Raw genomic sequence first — 15,799 nt, forward strand, 5'->3', positions numbered from 1 at the left:
AGCCATTGAGCCTTTCCGGGCCACATTAGGACAGACCCTAGATTCCAAAACAGCTCATTCTGACTCAGAAATGCTCAAAAGGAATGTTTACAAATGTCTGGCTTCTTTACCTTTTGGCAGCATCAGGAGACTTCGCTACAATGACTGCATTCCTGTAATTTGGAATCTAGATTTGGGGGTGGGGGGGATAAGAAAATACTGGAAAGTTATGCAAAGTAACACTTGGACGCTGGTATGACACTTTTCCCTCTCCTAACAACGGCCCATACTAGCCATCAGATACGCCAGGACTTCATTTATACGTTGAAATTGTTTTTAACACTTATCAATTAACATCATTGCAAAAGTACTGCTATATCAAGAAGATAAAAGATAAGTAATTCTTAACGCCTTCATCTAAGAAAACCTAAGGTAACTGTTAAAAGATACTTAGAAAGAAATCTCTTTTTAATTTAAAAAAAACCATGACCCTCCATGCCTAGTGCTGACCCTGTCTGGCTGCCTGAGGCATGAAGACTCAAGGGAAAGATCATTTGATGTGCCTTTCCATATGGAAATCTGATACCAGAGAAAAGCTACATGGGGTCTCTTTTGAGGAAAATAGGGTGTTTGCTGGTGGCTCCTCACTTCTTCCTGGATATACTGAAGCAGGAAAGGTGAGGCTCTAAGGTTGTCCACGGGAAAGCTGAAAAAGCCTTGTATTTCCTTTTGATGAAGATCCATAGTGATAATGTGAGTTAAACCTGAAATTTTAAAACAAAAAATTACAAAGTTCACCCCTACAAGTTACTGGCTACAGCGGACACAAACTCGACGCCCACTCCTGCCTCCTAAATGAAGACTCAAAGCAGGGACCGTATTGCAAACAATCACCGTTAAGTTATAGAGACTTTATTTGTGACCTTAACAAACTGTAATGAACTAAAGAACGTGTCCAGCCTCCCGTAAGAGCCTCTGCCTTCCACATGGACACAGAGCTAAAGCAGAGAGAAAAGTGCTTTCCTCTACTATCATAACTAGCGTGTTCCTGAAAATGAAGAAAAACCAGACAGAGGCAAAAATATGAATACGGGATTCATAAATACTGAAGAAGTAATGGTGTTAAAAAAATAGTAAGGCCTTGACTAAAGGATCTCGGGGAGAAATGTTAAAGGCCTGTGACTGAAGCAGAAGGAATAAGAAAACAAAAGCAAAGTAACATACGAATTAGAAGAAAAACTCCCATTACACAAAGATAAGATCTTCAAGAGTTTGGAGCAATTTCTAAATGTCATAAGAATGGGTCAAGAAGTATTCTTCTAGAAAAACAAGATACACTTTTTTTTTAATTTTTAAAAATGTTTTATTTGTTTCTGAGAGAGAGAGAGAGAGACAGACAGCGTGAGCAGGGGAGGGTCAGAGAGAGAGGGAGACCCAGAATCCGAAGCAGGCTCCAGGCTGAGCTGTCAGCACAGAGCCGGACACGGGGCTCGAACCCACGAACCATGAGATCATGACCTGAGCTGAAGTTGGATGCTCAACTGACGGAGCCCCCCAGGTGCCCCAAGATACACTCTTCTAATCAACAGCGCTGATCCAAAAAAGGTACATATGTAAAACTACTGCAAATGGCCAAAGGTCACCGCAAAACTTCTAGAGCAAAGAACCAGTATTTCCTGTTCCTCACCCAAAACATTACACATGTTTAGAGAGAACGGAATTCAAATGTTTCTCAGGACTCAAAATACATATTAGAGTTTGTAAGTAAACACGCCAGACAAATAAAATCCCAGTAACTATAAAGGGTTGTTACATTTGATTCATAGGCCAGAAAGTATGGTACCACTACAAAAACACAGACTAAAAGCAGTAAGAACGAGCTGCTATAGAGAGACACAATCAGGGAGGGGGGGAAAAGGAGTATTTTATAAACTGGAGAAGTAGCAAAAGAACAAACTTGGTTTTAATATTATGCACGTGAATGGCATTTAGGGAACCAAGGCAAATACATAAATCTAGACCTGACGCTCAGAAGATCCTATACGGATGCCAAGATCGCCGCTAAAGTTTTCATGGTAAGATGACATGGAAAAGAAGTGACAGATGATGAAAAAGTCCAAGATCAGAGAAGAGATGACGTCACTCTCAAGTAAGACAAAGAGAACAGAAAAAAGAGAAGAATTTCGGCCTAAGCTCACATAGCCCTAACCAGAACTATCAAAAGGGAACAGGAAGAAAGTAATTCGTGAGCAACGCTTAAAATCAGTCCCAAATTAGCTCTGAGGCAGGGACTAATTAATCTCAAGCAAAACAATTACAAAGTTCACCCCTACAAGTCCGTGTCCACACTCACCTGCTTTCGCCAGCATGGACGCCAGGAGCTTGCACACGATGGAGCCCCTCTTCCTCATCTTGCTCTGCTTGCTGTAGGGAAAGTAAGGGATGACTCCGATGATGTTCCTGGCACAGGCCGTCTTCAGCGCATAAGCCATGATCAGTAACTCCATCACCGCTGTATTCACGTCTCTGAAACAGTTAAAGTTCGTATTTGGGGGTTAGTTTCATTTATTAACCCCTACAAGAGATCTGAATGTCAGGCTGCACACGGGCCACCAAGACGGGCGTCACAGGCATTTTTATCGTCACCTAGCTTAAGATGGCACTTGTGAATGCAGGGGTGAGCCTGTTAGCTCTTCTTAGCCGTGGTTTTCATCTGCGGTTTCGTAAATCCACAGCATGGTTACCTGCGCTCACCTTCGCCTGGGTCTTCTGTCAGTGATGCGATCACTGGGGTGGCGGGTGAGGCAGACGGCCACTCCTGGTGGCCGGAGTTAAGCAACACCCGCGGGCACCAGCCCAGGGGTGGGGGACTCAGCCCCTGCGTCCAGCGAACGCCAAGAGAGGCCCACTGTCCTGCTACGTAGCTGCATCGCCAGGAAGGATCTGGTCTGTTCTTCCAGGGGTAGCAGATAGGGTGGAGGACGGGGAGGTCTTAAAAATCTCCTCATCCCTTTTTTCTCAAGTACACAGATTCCCAACAACGGTTACTCAGAGAGAGACAAAGAAAGAAGTAAGATCTGAACGATATTCAAAGGAAAGGCTACTTTCAGTTTCAATGAATGTGGATTGCTACTCTTTGCTGAGGCTGATGGAACCCAAGGGAGGCTCTGCCCTTAAAATAGGTGAGAAAAAAAAAAAAAGGTGAAAACCTCAGGGTGGAGGGGGGTGGAAGCTCTGAGACTAGAGCAAAAGGCGGCCTGACAAGGTCCTCCCTGAGTTTTGCGGAGGGGAGTTCCCAGGGGATCTGAGATGCCGAGGACTCTGCCCCGGGGCAGGGGCTGGCGTATGCCTCCTGGATGCCTCCTTGGCTATCGCCTGGACACACCGGGCCACAGAGGGAGTTCAATGGCTGGGGTGAGGTACCCTGACCTCATATCCTAATTAAGACTACTCTCCCCTGCTCTCAAAAATAAATAAATAAATATAAAATAAAATAAAATAAAATTAAATTAAATTAAAGAAAGAGGTAAGAGCCTTGCAATCCTTCAGGACTCTCTTCCAATGGTCCTTGGATTATCCAAGAAATCATCAAACACCCTCTCTTTGGAGTCAGGAGTGGATCTCCCTTGCCTTCCCGAGAAAGAAGATCATTTTTGTGCCTTAGTTTCTACCCACGTGAGCAGTCGGCTCTCTCTCGGGGTCAGTCCTTGAACTGTCTGATATGCAGCAGTGACACCGCCCTCATTTATGGCAAAACAGGAAAGCCTGCCATCAACACGGTACAGGCTTCATAATGGTCAAGTCATTAAATGAGATACTCATCACGGAGATTGCTTTGTGGCCTGAAGGGCGGGTGGTCGGGCCAATTCCTCTCAGTTTCTCTGAATTTACTGTGTGTCCCTCTCTCCAAGGGCGTCTCCTTAGCGCACCCGGGAGAGACAGGCGGCAAAGACACTCTTGTGCTCCAATAGCGTCTTCTACTTCCATATTCAACTTCTAGAATTTCCAACCTCAACTCTGTAATTTGGACTTTTCGTAGGTATTTCAGAGTTCAGTCATAAAAGCATTTGTCCCAGAGCGTAGGTATAATGGCCTCTGCAGACAGGTTACATTAGTTTCCAGTTATTTCCTTCCTCTGAAGTAAACTGGAACATTTTTCCTTCTCATGCTCCCAAACTAATAATGTCCCAAGTCGGGCATCAAAAGGTTAGAGGACACACAATCTTTTGACAATGATCAAGACAAAACACTTACAAACACTTTCAAGGTGCTTGGGAATTCATTATCCCTGGCCAATTTTAGTTCACTCACATATTCAACACATATTTACTGAGCAACGTGTATCAGGCACCGTGTAAGGTGTGGGAGTTAAAATGGCAGATGAGCTGCCCACATCTGAAGAAACTGCCAGAGACTCACACCGGATCACCCTTGTGGTAATCATTTGTCCCAAGAAGGGGCACATCTAACTCCATGTTCCCCCGCCCTGACTTCTAGACTTTATTCCACAGAGGGGAGAGCTTCCCTTCCGCCATTAGATCACCTGAATTGGTGCCTTACGGGCTCTGAATGTTAAGCTGGAAGGCTACACGGTACCCGGGGGGCAGTATGTAAGTAAGTCAGGAGTCCACGCCTAGACTCAACACCAGGCATCGCGTCTGCTATAGCCGAAGTCCTCTTCCGCATATAGACTGCTGGACAACGTTGGACACGCAATTAGAGCTTTCTCTGCCGCCCGCGGGTGTGGTGCCGTGGGGGTTATAAAAGTTCCACCTGCTGCAGTTTCTCACATCAGACCTCAATGTCAGCAATACATTTAGGGTTGAAGTTAATATATTCTGGAAGAGTATTTGCCCAGGTGGCTGGGCTTTTAGCTGGCTTTGTAATAGCATTTATAACACGCAACCAAAGGATACAGTGAGGTGTGGACAGCACCCCTCCAGGGGCGCCCAGAGAGCAAAATGTTAACGTACCAAGACGAACAATTTTGGAAGAGCCTTGATTTCAGCAAAACTTCCCTTTCGTTAATTACTAATTTCTGCCACGGGGTTTCATTTGTTGCCTTTTCCTCTTCCTATTGACCAAGGGATTCAACATCCTCGGGCCCAAAGCTAAGGAAAGCCTCCCACGCCCCACCCCTCGAATCAGGAAAGCAACAAAGGAGCCTTTGTCACCCTGGCTTTCCCCATTCACCGACAGACACCAGAGAGCTGGCCAGCAGGCAGTGAATCTGAGGGCCAGCAGGGTGAAGACAGGTTGGCTGGCAGCCTCCGCTTTGTTTATCTGTCCCCTAAGCCTGTTCCAAGCACATCCTGGCTAGTTTTTGTAGTCTTTGTATCTAAGTAGGACAATCTTAATTGTTTACCAACTAATGGACTCATTTTTCTTTCCCCTAAGATAATCACATCCTATATTAAATTCGACCCTGACTGCTCTGTCATTTTTGATAAACAAAGATAAACGTGAGGTGAGGAAGCAGGCACGGTGTGTATGCATCGGTTGATGTGCGCAGCACTGCGACGATGGGCCATCACCACAGATGGTAACGATGAGGACCCGGTTACGGGGTAGGACTTACCGCACCTCCAACCCCACGAATTAATCATCTGCAGCAAATAAGTTATGTTTTTTTTTAATTTTTAAAGTTTATTTTTAGAGAGAGACAAATTGTGAGTGGGGGAGAAGCAGACAAGAGAGAGAGAGAGACAGACAGACAGAGGGAGTATCCCAAGCAGGCTCTGCACCGTCAGCACAGAGCCCAACACGGGACTCAAACTCACAAAACCGTGAGACCGTGACCTGAGCTGAAACAGGCAGACGCCTAACGGACAGAGCCACCCAGGCGCCCTGCAAATGTTCTTTTAATGACTCTTCTTACATTCTGTCAACACATTGGGCCTTGTAACATAAACACGGAAATTGTCCTTCAACAAAACACTCTGTAGGCTTCACCTCCATTCTCCTCGCTTCCCTCACTCAGTACATCTGGGAGCTCCTGGGGTACTGATGTGAGATGTTGGGGTTTGGGAGCAAACGGTCAAGAAAGAATTCTTGAGACGCCTTTGGTGCAAAAAGCGCTGTTTTATGAAAGCGCGGGGTACAGCACCTGTGGGCAGAAAGCGCTGCGCCGGGGTTGTGGGGAGCGGCTGATTACAGACCCGCAAGTCGGGACGGGGTCAGGGACAGCGCGAGTCTCTAAGGAAGGTGGAAGGAGCCCAGGATGCAGAGGAGCGGGCTGTCGCTAGGAAGAGGTCATTTACTGTCCGGCACCCGCAGTCATGAGACCCTTCAGATGTCTATCACAGGCCATACGCTTGCAGAGTGACTGCTAGCCTGTATCTTGGGGTGGGTGGGGGTGGGGGGAGGTTAGAGATAAAGGGAGTTTCCAGAGGGATTTTTTTATAGATCTTGGAGGTTGGACTGCTGTCAAGCTAAGATTGCCTCTTGCCTCTAGCGAACTAATAACAGGAACTAATAACACGGAGGCAGCTAAACTCCCTGAGGAAGGTCATGCTGCGCTGTGGGTCTCCAGTACTTAACGGGCTATTAAGTTGTAAGGAAGTTAATTACTTTTCTTTGACTTTGTTCTCCACATTCCGTATCACAGGTTTAAATCAACGGTTAAGCATCCGACTTCAGCTCAGGCCATGATCTCATGGTTCGTGGATTCGAGCCCCATGTCGGGCTCTGTGTTGACAGCTCAGAGCCTGGAACCTGCTTCAGATTCTCTGCCTCCCTCTCTCTCTGCCCCACCCCCGCTTTCTCTCCCCTCTCAAAAATAAACATTAAAAAAAATTTTTTTTTTAAACATGCAACATAATCATTTGATTCAGAAAGGCTCTCTGCCACTTCCAAAAACTGAATCCATCCTTAACAATAAAAAACGTGCCATCACTGGAGCAAAGGGAACACGCTGCGGGCTCTGGAGGGAGTTTCGGAAGGTGAGCCCCACCGCCGGCCGGGCTACTGGGCAGCAGCACCACCAACAGGGGTGAGGACAAGGCAGCGTCACTCTCCGCTGGGGAGCGGGACACCAGGGGGCAGCCTCGGTGACAGAGCTCCCTCACTCTCCGCATGTCACCCCCAGGCAAGACCCTCAGGTCTTCCCCTCATTTAAAAAAACTTTATTTAATGTTTATTTTTTAATTTTTTTTAATGTTTATTTTTGAGAGAGAGAGAGAGGGAGAGAGAGAGACCGAGCACGAGTGGGGGAGGGTCAGAGAGAGAGAGAGAGAGACCCAGAATCCGAGGCAGGCTCCAGGCTCTGAGCTGTCAGCATAGAGCCCGACGCGGGGCTCGAACTCATGATCGTGAGATCATGACCTGAGCCGAAGTAGGACGCTTAACTGATGGAGCCACCCAGGCGCCCCTAATGTTTGTTTTTGAGAGAGAGAGAGAGAGAGAGAGAGAGAGAGAGACAATGAGCAGGGGAGGGACAGAGAGAGAGAGGGAGGCACAAATTCTGAAGCAGGCTCCAGGCTCCGAGCTGTCATTGCAAAACCCGATACGGGGCTCGAACCCACAAACCGTGAGATCCCGACCTGAGCCGAAGTCAGACATTCACCCAAGTGCCCCCTTCCCCTCATTTCCAAGCTGCAACATCGGAAAAAAGCATGAGGCAAAAAGCGTGCCATGACTGCAAGGAAACCAGCATGAAAGCAAATCTGCCAGAGGCCTAGCGGGCAATACAGAAACAGCCATCACATTGCGAAGTTCCAAGCATCCATCAGAGCCACCATATCTAACTTACTACGCCCGGCAATTCCATTTCTCGGAGTCTTCCTAGGGATATAGGACAATAGGATGTACGGATGTACCGGGCGCAGGCACCCCCGGTATGGGCTCCAGAGGAGGGATTCACCCCCACGGGGGAGGGAGGGGCTGAAAGTTCCCACCCTCTACCCTCTGCTGGCTTCCAGGCAAGGAGGAACCCCCATCTAGTGGGGATCTAGAGGCTTTCCAAAAACCATCGAATTAATGTCAATCAGGTGTGGCTGAAAGGGGCTTGTTATGAATAACAAAAGACACTTTCATTGCTCTTATCACCTAGGAAATCCCATGGGTTTTAGGAGCTCAGAACCAGGAAAGGAAGACCAAATGTATATATCTTTTTTTTTTAAGATTTTATTTTTAAGTCATCTTTACACCCTGGGGCTCGAACTCACAACCCTAACTGTGATCAAGAGTTGCATAGCTCTACCAACTGAGCCAGCCAGGCGCCCGCAAATATCCATCTCTTATTATAAGTCACATCTGCACTGAGGCTATGAGTAGCTTCCACGTGGGATTTGGGTTAAGGACCAAAGAAGATACATGGAAGAGGCTGCGCGCTGCAGCCCTCGCTGCCATTGTCACTACCACAGTCTCAGGAATGGAACTAAACCCAGACGGAAAGGTCTGCATTTTCCAGAGACACACAGAGCCCAACTTTCCCACTCCCTGGTGGGGGAGGAGAGGAGACTCCTGCAAGGAAGGTCACCTTCAGGGAGGCTAGGATTTCCCGGCGGGGAAGGGGTGGCAGGTGCCATCCACGGCAGAGACAGCTCGAAATGGGCCACTGTGCAAAAAAAATAATTTAAAAAAGTGCAAAACCGGTCTGGCTGGGTACGTGGGTGACAGCCGTGCACTGCATGTAACCACGAAAAGCTGCTGAGCAGAGCTGAGCAGACGTGGGCTGGGTTCTTCGTTGCATGTGAAGGTAAGGTATTTTTGCCTCTGAGTGATTTAAAGCTTGGGGAGGACAGTCAATAGTACAGCGTGACAAAGCGACAGACAGGGTAGGGATTTCAAGAACCTACAACTGTTTTTTTGGGGGGAAGCGTTTAGTTTAACGTGCGAAGACGTTTACAGTGAAAGAAAATGGAACTGTCGTTTCTGTGCTAACATAACGAATTACATCGCTAAGGTTTTTAGAGGAAAAGGGAGGTAGAAAGTAGTGCTCTTACCTGGGTATTGTTTGTATGATGAAAATATCTTGGCCCCGAACAGATTCTTTTATTTCAACTCTTGTTTCTGAAAAATAAAAAAAAAAAAAATCTCTCTAGTTTAGGTATACTAATGGGGCCGCGATAGGAGGGAGTGAAGATGAACCTAACCCGACACCTCATCTAGCGCACTAAAATAATTCTGAAAAGGTCTCAGAACGACAAGCATCCATAAAAAATAGTGAAGCTAAAGGGAAAATAAACCAAAAATACGCTAAAAGGCGAAAAAGTAACACAAACAGATCCACATAAAATCTCAGGGTCCAAAAAAGAAAACCCATCACTGAAATAAAGACAAGGCGCTGGGGGAGGGGGGGGCGGTNNNGTTAACATCCTTCTTTCCACAAACGCCGAGGCCCCCGCGGCGCCAGGCCCCGTCCCAAGGTCTCCAAGCAGCGGACCAGACCCAGCAGGTGAGGACTGATCCAGGAGAGGCGACGCAACGCCAAAGGCCGGCAGACTTTCTCAGGCCAATGCGACAGGAAGAGACGGAGAGATGGGGCGCCTGCCCGGCTGGCTCAGTAGGCAGAGCGTGTGGCTCTTGATCTCAGGGAGGAGAGTTCGTGCCCCATGTTGATCATGGAGCCTATTTAAAAAAAACAACAAAAAGACAAAGACCAGGAGAGCGAATAGTAACAAGAGCTCACTGCAAGCTGGATGGAGTAGGGAGGAAGGGAGCAGCGAACAAGCAGAGGTGGGGGGCAGACGNGGAAGCACAGCGGGTGAGGAGACAGACAGGTTCGGTAGCCAGCAGGGGCCAGACCCTGTAGCAGCGCGGACTTTATTCCAAGGGTGACAGGACAGCCCCTGGAAGATTCCAGGACGGGATGGGTGTGATCTCTGGCTGCTGTGTGAAGAGCCGCGGAGGGCAACATGGGCACCAACGAGACCATTCCAGTGGTTTCTGAAGGCGTCCGGGCAAGCGGCCGAAGGCAGGCTGGACCGGAGCGATCAGGGGTCAGACTGAAGGTGTGTTCTGGAGTCAGCACATGTGACAGTGAAGGGGCAGGATTCAGCTCTCAGAGGTGTGAATGCTAACGAGCTGGACCCTAGCCTGCAGGATTTAGGCAGTAGTGAGTCAAAAACATTTGCGTTTTGGAAGCATCCTGGTGGAGGTGAGGAGAATGGACTAGAGAGATAGGAAGGCCTGTTAGCAAGCTACTGCGGAGGGGGTNTGGGTTCGAGCCCTGCGTCAGGTTCTGTGCTAACAGCTCAGAGCCTGGAACCTCCTTCAGATTCTGTCTTCCCCTCTCTCTGCTCCTCCCATGCTCGTGCTCTGTCTCTCTCTATCTTTCAATAATAAATTTTAAAAATGTTAAAAAAAATTAAAAAAAAAAAAAAAAGGTCTTCATTTCACCACCTTCTCATCCTGCAGTGTTTCATCTCAGGGCATCCCCAAATGCCATCACCGTAAATGAAAACTGTTATTGCTAAATAGACAAGCTCTTCTACCTGAGTCATCTTTAGGTTCTTTTTTAAAAATTTTTTAATGTTTATTTTTGAGAGAGGGACAGAGCGTGAGTGGGAGAGGGGCAGAGAGAGAGGGAGACACAGAATTCAAAGCAGGCTCCAGGCTCTGAGCTGTCAGCACAGAGCCTGACGCGGGGCTCAAACTCACAAACCGTGAGATCATGACCAGAACCAAAGTCGGACACTTAACCGACTAAGCCACCCAGGTGCCCCAGTTCCAAACTCTTTTATATTAACTTGTCACCGCAGGGCACTGTACAGCCCGAAGTATGCAGCCCCACTAGAAAGATTCCGAATCCGCATTCCTAGGGCCCCAGCGATCCACAAGGTGCTTTCAAGCATTATCATTTAATGTTACAATTTTCCACAGAAGCTCAGAGGGCAGCAAAAATGTGTTACCAACCCAGGAAGAGAGTCTATGAGAGACCTGAGGGCAACAAATTTAGAGATGAAAGAACTCGAAGATGGTTTTTGTAAGAAGTCATTACTACCTGCTCCCAGATTGCTCTTGATGCCACCTGATGACACAGGAGACATAGATGTAAAGGGTATTTAGCAAAGGTAGCCCAATATAGGAGAAAAAACATATTCTCTACATCTCTCCTTTTGTCATTGTGAGATGACAAGACATTCACATTATCCTGGGAGAAGGGGAAGGAGACTTTACGAAAGAGAACAAAGAAAGATAGATTTGGAGGCAAGTAGTGAATGATCTTAAAGGGAGAAATGTTTCCATGTTACATGGGAGTAATAGCCTTTTAAAGACAGGTCAGTTGAGGGGATCCTGGGTGGCTCAGTTAAGTGTCCAACTCAGGTCATGATCTCACGGTTCGTGAGTTCGAGCCCCATGTCAGACTCTGCGCTGACAGCGTGAGGCCTGCTTGGAATTCTCTTTCTCCCCCTCCATTCTTCCCCCTCCTGCTCTTGTGAGCTCTCTCTCTCAAAAATAACTAAACATTAAGAAACAAAACATGTCAAAAAGAAAAGAAAGAAACAAACAAAACAAGTCAGTTGACTAAACATAGTTTAGAGAACAAAGGATGTTTAGGAAATCACTTTAACTTACCTCCATTGGTCTCCTGATAGACCACTGATTTCCCCAATTCAGCACCAAGACGCCTATGGGGGGCGGGGGGGGAGGAAATAAGAATGCTCTTTAAAAAAACAACAAGACTCCAGTTGATATCCGTACGTTTGGCAAAAAGGCTAAAATAACTACCCTAGCATTCTTTCCCCCAAAAACCAGAAAGTTCAGAAAGTTTAATGCATTAAGAGCTATACATCCGCCACTGTTTCACAAGCAGCTTCAAGTGCCCACCATTTTGTAACATGCTGCTTTACGGGGCAGGGTTCCACAGCCAAAGTTTAAGGTCCAGTTTATGGTTTTCTGAATAAAGGTCTTAGAAAACCATTCCCAAACAGACGCTTGGCTACTAGCACCAATTCCAAAGCCACAAACCACAGGGAAATGCCTCCATTGTCAACAGCATATAGACTTCAGTGCCATTGACCAAATGCAGTGTGAATGTTGTCTGGGGTCCTGATTAGAATAAACGAAGTACAAAACGTCACTTTGGAGACAAGGAGGCAACTATGAACAAGGACTTGATACTAAATGATATTAAGGAATTAATTGGGGCGCCTGGGTGGCTTAGTCGGTTGGGCGTCTGACTTTCGCTTGGGTCATGATCTCGCGGTTCGTGGGTTCGAGCCCCACGTCGGGCTCTGTGCTGACTGCCAGCTCAGAGCCTGGAGCCTGTTTCGGTCTGTGACTCCCTCTCTCTCTGACCCTCCCCTGCTCACGCTGTCTCTATCTCTCCTAGGAATAAAGAAAACATTAAAAAAAAAAAAAGGAATTAATGTTACATAGATTGTGGGGTTTTGTTTTTTTCTTTTTAAGATTTTATTTTTAAGTGATGTCTACACCCTCCATGGGGCTCGAACTCACAACCCCAAGATCAAGAATTGCATGCTCCACCCGCTGAGCCGCTCAGGCACCCGTCATAGGTTTTTCTGGTTATCGGGTAGCACTTTAGTGAGCGAAGTGCTACGACGTGAGGGTGGAAATCTGCTTAGAAATACGCCAGCCAGGCCCGCAGGAACAGCAAGGAAGGCCGCTGGGCTGAAGAGGCCGTGGCTTTCCAGGGCCCTCTGGCTACGTGTGCGATTTCAGACTGCCGAGGATTCACTACATCCACGGGCTGCAGCTTTCTCTCCAGGCTGCTGTGGCGGAACCAAGAAGGGCAGCTCGTGCAGACTTCTACAGAAATCACGATCCCCTAAGAGATTCTGAGATGAAGAAGGCTGGTGTCTCAGAGCGCAAAGTGGTTTTGGAATGTCGAGAATTTGCTGGGGTTGGGCTCCATGGCAGTTTGTCACTGACCTGTGTTTCCTAACTATGAAACGCGGATCCTGGGGTATGAAATAGTTTCTCTTGATAAACAAACAATTAACAAATACTGTGCACAGTACAAATAAGTAGAATTATCCCAGTCAAGTCAGCCTTAAAAAGGACTGAAATTCTGATACACGCTGTAAGACAGACAAACCCTGAAAAATTATTTTAAGTGAAAGAAATCAGACACAAAAAGACGTATATTGCATGATTCCATTTATAAGAGGTACTTAGAACAGGCAAATTCGGACACAGGAAGTAGAAGAGAAATGACAAGGGACTCTGGGAGGGTAGGATCGGGGACAGTTAGTGTTCTACGAGTACAGAGTGTCTGTTCAGGATGATGAAAAAGTTCTGGAAACGGATACTGGTGTCAGCTACACAACACTATAGATGTATTTAATCTCACTGAGTTGTACACGTAAAACTAGCCAAATGGTGGGGCACCCTGGTGGCTCAGTGGGTTAAGCATCTGACTTCAGCTCAGGTCATAATCTCATGGTTCATGGGTTCAAGCCCCACATCAGGCTCTGTGACGGCACGGAGCCTGGAGTCTGCTTCGGATTCTGTGTCTCCCTCTCTCTCTCAAAAAATGAATAAACATTAAAAATATTTTTTTAAAAAGGTTCAATGGTACATTTTATGTTATGTATATTTTACCATAATTTAAAAAAAAAAATTCTCCATGATTTTTTTACAGAGTAAAACCTGGCTGGGTCAGTCAGTAGAGTAACTCTTGATCTCCCGGTCATGAGTTCAAGTTCCACGTTGGGTGTAGAGCTTACTTCACATATTTATTTATTTTTTTTAAGTTTATTCATTTTGAGAGAGAGAGAAAGAGAGAATGCGTGCGTGCATGCACACGAGCAGGGGAGGGACAGAGAGAGAGGGACAGAGAGCTCTGTACCATCAGCATGGAGCCTGATGTAGGCCTCGAACTCATGAACCATGAGATTATGACCGGAGCCGAGACCAGGAGCCAGATGCTTAACTGACTGAGCCACCCAGGTGTCCCTAGAGCTTACTTAAAACAAACAAACAAACAAACAAAAAGAATACTCCAGCCAAAAAATGGTGAGAGAGAGGTAAAGTTAATGAAATAAGACTAACAAAAAGTTGCTAAATTGAAGCCAGATGGACACTGGGGATTAATTATAACTTATACACATCCTGGGAATCTGGCACACCTAACTTTTCTACTGATTCAAGTGCAAAACCAAAACAGTTTGAAAATCCCTGCTTGGAAGTTCAGATCCAAAAGCAGTCATGGAAATAAAATATCTTAACCTCAGGGACCTTGGAACTTTGCTCAGGGGTAAAAACCTTTCTTCAAATAAAATCTTATTCAGAAACTCAGCATATGAAACAGAGGAAGTATTTACAAATAATATTTACAGTAATTTAAAACATTTAAAACATTTCTGGGGGCGCCAGGCTGGCTTGGTTGGAAGAGCATGGGACTCTTATCTTGGGGTCACAGGTTGAGCCCCACACTGGGGGCAGTTGATTGCATTAAAAACTAAAATCTTTCCAGTATTTCTGGAACAAGGCAGCGAAGAACCTAATATTAAAACAAAAAAGCAAAACCATCGACCTTTTAAATGTGCCCTCCTCTCTCTGCTTTCTCTCAGCAACGTCACTGTGGCAAATCTGACCCAAAACAAACAAACAGGAGCTTTATATTTAAAGTTAGCATTTTCATTGGCCTCAAAAAGCCAATTTATCAGGGGTTAGAAATAGAAACGAGGTAGTAGATTGCAAAAGGGTTTACTCTTCTAATCTCATGTATAAACCCGACTGAAGAGTCATTACTGAGAAAACAGGACTAAGGTTTCCCTTCCACATTTCCATCCAGAACCCAAAACTACATCCTTGAAGTTATTTATCAGCTCTGAAAAACTCAGAGAAACTCTAATGTAAACTGTTTTAAGATATAAAAATGACTTTAAATGTTAAAAAGGAAGTTATTCATTTATATCTTAGGTTTGTAACAAGGTTTTCTGGAAAGGGCTCCTAAGGCTCTTCCTTTACATTGGGGCTCTGGGACTCTCCAAAAGAGCCAACTAGAAAAGAGTTCTTATTCCGAGGGCCACTGTGAGCGTCTGCTCTGCTACTAGCTTTATCTACATTATTTTGTTCATGTTCACGATGTTCCTGCCCAGTAGATAACAGCATCGTCCCTATCTTACCAATGGAATTCAGGAAAATCACGTCTCTTGCCCAGTGCCACAGGGTTAATAAGGTGGCAAGGCTGGGAAGGCATCTCAGAGCTGTCAGACCCCAGAAGCCACCTGAGATCACAGGCTTTCTTGGGTGTAAAAACACACGGAAAGGCAAAGACCTTCCATCAAATGATCGAATCAAGAGGTGCCTTAAGAAATAAAGTTAGACGTATTTTTGTCAGCAACTCCGACCAATGTGCTCCCCTGGGGTTGCCCCGTCCGCCCTGCTCTCCCCTCCACCTCGGCTTGGGTGGGTGCACCCCGCGCCTGCCACCTGCAAGGCCCTCCCGCCGCCCCCCGCGGAGCCCCCCTCCGGGCGCAGCGCCCCCAGACTCCGGGTCAGCGTGTTCATGCTCGGGGACCTGCGGGCCTCGGGCCCACCGACTAGGCCTGGGAGCCGAGATGACCGGGCTCCCGGGTCACCGCCCACTGTGGGGCAGGGGGCCGCACCCAGAGCCCCTCCCCCCCCCCAGGGGCTCCCTGCGGGGTGACGGCAGCCTCGCCCCTGCCCGGGAAGTGGGAGCCGGGCAGCCCGCGCGGNAGAGCGCCCGCGGAGCCGCCATCTCAGGTGAGGGCAGGGCGGTGGGCAGCTCTTCTGAAGCCTGTTCCGCCGAGAGAAGCCTCACGGGTCGCCCCGCCGCTTGCTTTCGTCGCTCCCACGGGAGCTCTTTTGAGCTCACGTTCTTGGGCGGTGCGGCCCGACTTGGTAGTGGCCCCAGCCGTTTCCAGCTCTCCTGCCAGGATCCAAA

At 47.2% G+C, this 15,799-nt stretch overlaps 1 protein-coding gene across 1 annotated transcript in view; it reads right to left on the bottom strand.

The window, feature by feature from the left end:
• Positions 1-11,552, bottom strand: part of PRPSAP1 (phosphoribosyl pyrophosphate synthetase associated protein 1) — a 22,673-nt gene extending 11,121 nt beyond the window's left edge. Inside the window, exons 1-5 of the mRNA XM_077754830.1 lie at positions 11,500-11,552; positions 8,925-8,991; positions 2,333-2,505; positions 628-743; positions 111-166 (exon numbers count right to left, since the gene is read on the bottom strand). Of these exons, the coding sequence (XP_077610956.1) occupies positions 111-166; positions 628-743; positions 2,333-2,486 (326 nt within the window). The 5' untranslated portion in view covers positions 2,487-2,505; positions 8,925-8,991; positions 11,500-11,552. The remainder of the gene's footprint in view (positions 1-110; positions 167-627; positions 744-2,332; positions 2,506-8,924; positions 8,992-11,499) is intronic.
• Between the last annotated feature and the right edge of the window lie 4,247 nt (positions 11,553-15,799).

Source organism: Crocuta crocuta, unplaced genomic scaffold (assembly GCF_008692635.1).
Source record: "Crocuta crocuta isolate KB4526 unplaced genomic scaffold, BGI_CrCroc_1.0 scaffold50, whole genome shotgun sequence".
In the NCBI taxonomy this organism is placed as follows: Eukaryota; Metazoa; Chordata; class Mammalia; order Carnivora; family Hyaenidae; genus Crocuta; species Crocuta crocuta.